At 36.3% G+C, this 5,070-nt stretch overlaps 1 protein-coding gene across 1 annotated transcript; it reads left to right on the forward strand.

Moving 5' to 3' along the window:
* The first annotated feature begins 856 nt into the window (after window positions 1-856).
* LOC108826705 (probable pectinesterase/pectinesterase inhibitor 60) lies at window positions 857-3,105 on the forward strand. The gene is made up of 2 exons (XM_018600084.2): window positions 857-1,787; window positions 2,402-3,105. Exons 1-2 carry the CDS (start codon window positions 860-862, stop codon window positions 3,097-3,099), a joined length of 1,626 nt encoding a protein of 541 aa, XP_018455586.1. The 5' UTR covers window positions 857-859; the 3' UTR covers window positions 3,100-3,105.
* The last annotated feature ends 1,965 nt before the right edge of the window (window positions 3,106-5,070 follow it).

Raw genomic sequence — 5,070 nt, forward strand, 5'->3', positions numbered from 1 at the left:
TATAAAGATTATTTTCTCATTATCATAATTTATAGCAGTAATATAGTTAAAGTATATAATATACCATACAACAAAAAGATAATATGTTAAAAATACATTAAAATGTGGTCTATTCGGTGGTGGAGGCAGCATTTTGTTTTACTATGGTCAATTTGATAATAACTAAATTTTACAGGCGTCAAATAGATTAAATGTTCAAGATTTCATATATTTTAAATGATAAATAAAGTATTTTTTTTCAGAAGAATCCATGTGGGTCATGTGACCCATGGTTACAATGTACCTCCGCCATTGATACTATCCCCATCTACAATGTTAAATTTATTTTGTAGAAAACCCTATTAAAAATGAGACTTAATGTTTTATATTGTTTGGACACAAGAATAATTATTGGATTGTTTGAAAACATAAATAGTGGTATAATATAGTTTTCATAATTATTTTATAATAGATGAGTGCATTTAATTTATTTTATTAAAAAATGGAGTCCAATGGAATGTTTCTAGAGATTAGTTCAATCTCTTTATAATGTTTTATGCTTTTTCAAAAAAGAAATCTCTCCATAATATCAAACATACTAAATAGTAATGCAATCGTTCACGTAATAAGAAAACAGCAATCGAGCTAAACCCATACAGATGCGATCGGAGGTATATCTCACTCATGACCTCACAAGTCACGATATTAATTAATGTTAATACCACCACAATATATTACTATAGAGTAGATTTAAGATAGATTAGAGTCATGTTTGCAGTATGTCTTGTCTCTAAATTCTTACTTTGAATTACAGTCAGTTCTAGTCTTTCACATCAAATTAAAACTCACAACGTTTAGCGAAACAAGGAACGTGAATACGATGATGCATAAAATCTCTATTCTATCTCTACACTTATTATTAGTACTCTGTCTCCATCCTTTCACCACCACAGCCGACGGTAATTTCACCACCGGCATTGATACGTGGTGCGATCAAACTCCATACCCTGATCCATGCAATCACTACTTCCAACGCCACAACGGTGGTTTTCGCGTACCAACCCATCTATCCGAGTTCCGAGTAATCTTGGTGGAAGCAGCCATGGATCGGGCCATATCCGCTCTGGACAAGCTGAAGCTGTCTGGTCTGAACTGTACTGACTGCCCGAAACAAGCCATTTTGACAGACTGCATTGACCTATATGGAGACACTGTCCTGCAGCTAAACAGGACGCTACAAGGCTTGCCTTCAAAAGCCACCGGAGAACCGTGCACGGACGTTGACGCTCAAACGTGGCTGAGCACCGCGCTTACAAACACAGAGACTTGCCGACGCGGCTCATCCGATCTTAACGTCTCAGATTTCACCACACCAATCGTTTCAAACACCAAGATCTCCCACCTAATAAGCAACTGCTTAGCCGTCAACGGAGCCCTCTTGACTACCGGAAACAATGATACCACCACCGCTGGTGATCCGAAGGTTTTTCCAGCATGGGTTTCCCGTAAAGAGAGGAGACTTCTGAAATTGCCATCGGCACTTACCGTCCCAGCCAACGTCGTGGTGGCCAAGGACGGATCGGGACATTTCAAGACTGTGCAAGCAGCTATTGACCTGGCTGGACGGAGAAAGGTTACGTCAGGGAGGTATGTGATATACGTGAAGAGAGGGATATATCAAGAAAACATAAACGTACGTCTCAATAATGATAATATAATGTTGGTCGGCGACGGAATGAGATACACCATTATCACCGGAGGTCGTAGTGTCAAAGGAGGCTACACGACTTACAGTTCTGCCACTGCCGGTAATTTACCGATTCTTTTTTGTTTTAGTATATAGTTAATAGATTAGAACTAGTATATGTACTAATTTGACAACAACCCTGAGAAATACCTTACATGCGTATATGTGTTAAATGGATACAAATGTAAGTACAAAGTGCCAGTTATAAAAAAAAACTTATCTACGGTTTTCCCAATATGAGAACATGGAACCGGTTCAAGCAGTTGAAGTGCAAACCGGACACTTATCCCATTTGGTTTCTCATATAAAACCAATGATGAACCTATGGCAAAACTATCAAGAATTGACAAACATTTAAGAAGTATCAACCCAAAAAAAAGTTAGGGTTTTAAGACTCAGTAGTGTCATGTACGATATACATATGTTATATTCATCGATTTGCAGGAAAATATTATTTTCCTTTTAATTATTTTTATAAATTTTTGGAATTTCATGTGAGACATTTTTTTGTGAGTTAGAACACCATTTGAGCAACGCTAGTGCTATAAATCTAAGGAAAAGGTCATATACAACCGCTGGGGTTATTTCCCCGGAATGAGTGATGAGTGAGCATTACCATCTGAAATGCTTTTTTATTTTCTCTTTTTCTATTTCACTAAATTGCGTGTGATCCAGGTATCGAGGGACTTCACTTCATAGCGAAGGGCATAACATTCCGGAACACAGCGGGTCCGGCTAACGGCCAGGCCGTGGCACTCCGGTCATCTTCAGACCTCTCAATCTTTTACAGATGCGCAATGGAAGGATACCAAGACACACTGATGGTCCATTCGCAACGCCAATTTTACCGCGAGTGCTACATCTTCGGAACCATCGATTTCATCTTTGGAAATGCAGCCGTAGTTTTCCAAAACTGTATCATCCTCCCTCGTCGGCCACTACATGGTCAATCCAATGTAATAACCGCACAAGGTCGTGCTGATCCTTTTCAAAACACAGGCATCTCTATCCAAAACTCAATAATCCAACCAGCTGCCGATCTAAAACCTGTGGTTCGTAGCGTTAAGACGTACTTGGGCCGGCCTTGGATGAAATACTCCCGCACCGTGATTCTTAAGACGTATTTGGATAGTTTTGTGAGTCCAGTTGGGTGGTCTCCGTGGATTAAAGGTTCGACGTACGCCCTCGACACATTGTTCTATGCGGAATATAAGAATATTGGACCAGCTTCGTCCACGAGATGGCGTGTCCGTTGGAAAGGTTTTCATGTCCTAAATAAAGCTTCTGATGCTTCTGCTTTCACTGTTGGAAGATTCATCACAGGTACTGCATGGCTCCCACGTACCGGCATACCCTTCTCTTCCGGACTCTAAAGGCCCGTTATTTGGTTTTATCATGCTTAAATTACAATGATGTAAAAGTTAACAATTCTTGATTGTAATTCATTATATTAGTGCGCTTGCTACGAGAATGAATAGTTAGCTATTGATGGACAAAGGAGATTAATTTTTTTTTTTGTCATAGATAATACTTCAAAAGTTTTGCGTTTAAAACGCAGAGTACCCAAAAAAAAGAAAGAAAAAACAGAAAAATAGAGGAAAGACAGAAACAAGAAACAAAGTGCTGCCATAAGGAGCATCAAAGGAGCCTAAGCTCCAAAAACAGAGAGAGATGAAAGAAGAAGATCTCGCTAAGGACGCCATCACTGGGACCAGTCTTCTTCAGGTACACGGCTCAAAGACGATGAAACCCTTTAAGACGTTTGAAAGGCTTCACGTTGAATCCGATCCTGAAGCCAAGAAGGGCCCTGGTGTGCAACATATGATTGCTTCCGCTGGTCCTTTATCACGCTGTTGGAAATTTCTATGGCTATTGAGTTACATCCCACCGGTACCCAGCCTACATTGTAGGTTTCAAAGGAGAGAAACAGAATATATATGAACGAGATACGGTCTCTCACCACTGAGACTGTAGGCCCCTGATTGAGGAGGTTAAGCAATGCTTTGCTAGAAAACTCAAAGATCATCCTATGGAATTTAAGATCCACCATCGCTTGCACAGCCCATGAAAAGGTTTCGATCCCTGCTTGAGCTTCTGAGGAGATCGGTGAGAACATCCAGCGACAGTGGACCTGTGGCAAAGTACTTTACCTCTTGTATCACGGACAAAGGAGAATTTAGTACACCAAAAGGCGGAAACAACACTGAAACTAAGTATTTAATATTTACACCAAAAAAAAGACTGAAACGAAGTATCCAATATTGTGAATTTTCATACTCAATTTAAATACTCGAATGAAACAAATTATTCTTCAGTTCTCCTACTGTTTCAAAATTTGAGCATGGTTTTGTCTCACATAAAAGTTCACGCCATTTATTAAGTTTTTATTTAATAAATATTATAAAAATTACATAATATGTTTTTTTAACTTGTGTCTATAATCTATTTTCTAATTTGTTTCTGTGATTTGCTTTAGTTATTTTGTAAGTGTGATAAAAATTTGAGTTTGAAGATAATCTTGACCCAATATATGAAAATTTTATGGGCTAAAATACGGATAAAACTACAACAAAATTGATATCTTATTAACAAACTGTAAAAGATATTAATAAAAACAGTAAAAGATACTAACTAAAATAGTATCAATTGTCAAATAGATGAAAATAACTTTCTATTACGATTTTTATTGATTGAAAAATTCATAATTTATTGCTAAATATATTTTGTGGAATTTTCGTGATCCAGTGATTTGCCCAGGTATTTATTAATATTTCTACATCAGGAATACTAGGTTTCCAATCCTATAAAAGATATAACTATGTGAACTAGTGTATAAAAAATCATAAGAGATCTGCAGCATGACGGCTTAAGTGATACCATTAAATGTGAATTCTCGTAAAGCATGTAGAATTCTCGGCTATAGAATCATTAATATTTTAAATTTGTAATAACATAATTATTGAGCTTTAAAATTGCTAAATATATTTCAATTTTAAAAATATTCTATTATGAATAATATAAATTATATTGAAAATTTCACATTCGCAAATATATATTTTAAATATTTCTGTTACATGGATTTAGGAAATCTCCAAATAAATATATAAAATTTTTGTAGATAAATATTGTTAATATACATTAGCTTTTTTTGTCAAAGAGTTAAATTTACCTTAGCTAAAGAAAATAAATATATTTAAATATTCATGAGGGACCAATTGCCTTGAAATAATTAACCAGGATCATTTTTTTCTTCTGAGACACGTACTTGAACCTAGTTTTTCTATATTCTTCACATATATTACTTAATAACAAATACATAACATAGCATAAACTACCCCCAGATA

Source organism: Raphanus sativus, chromosome 9, assembly GCF_000801105.2.
Source record: "Raphanus sativus cultivar WK10039 chromosome 9, ASM80110v3, whole genome shotgun sequence".
In the NCBI taxonomy this organism is placed as follows: domain Eukaryota; kingdom Viridiplantae; phylum Streptophyta; class Magnoliopsida; order Brassicales; family Brassicaceae; genus Raphanus; species Raphanus sativus.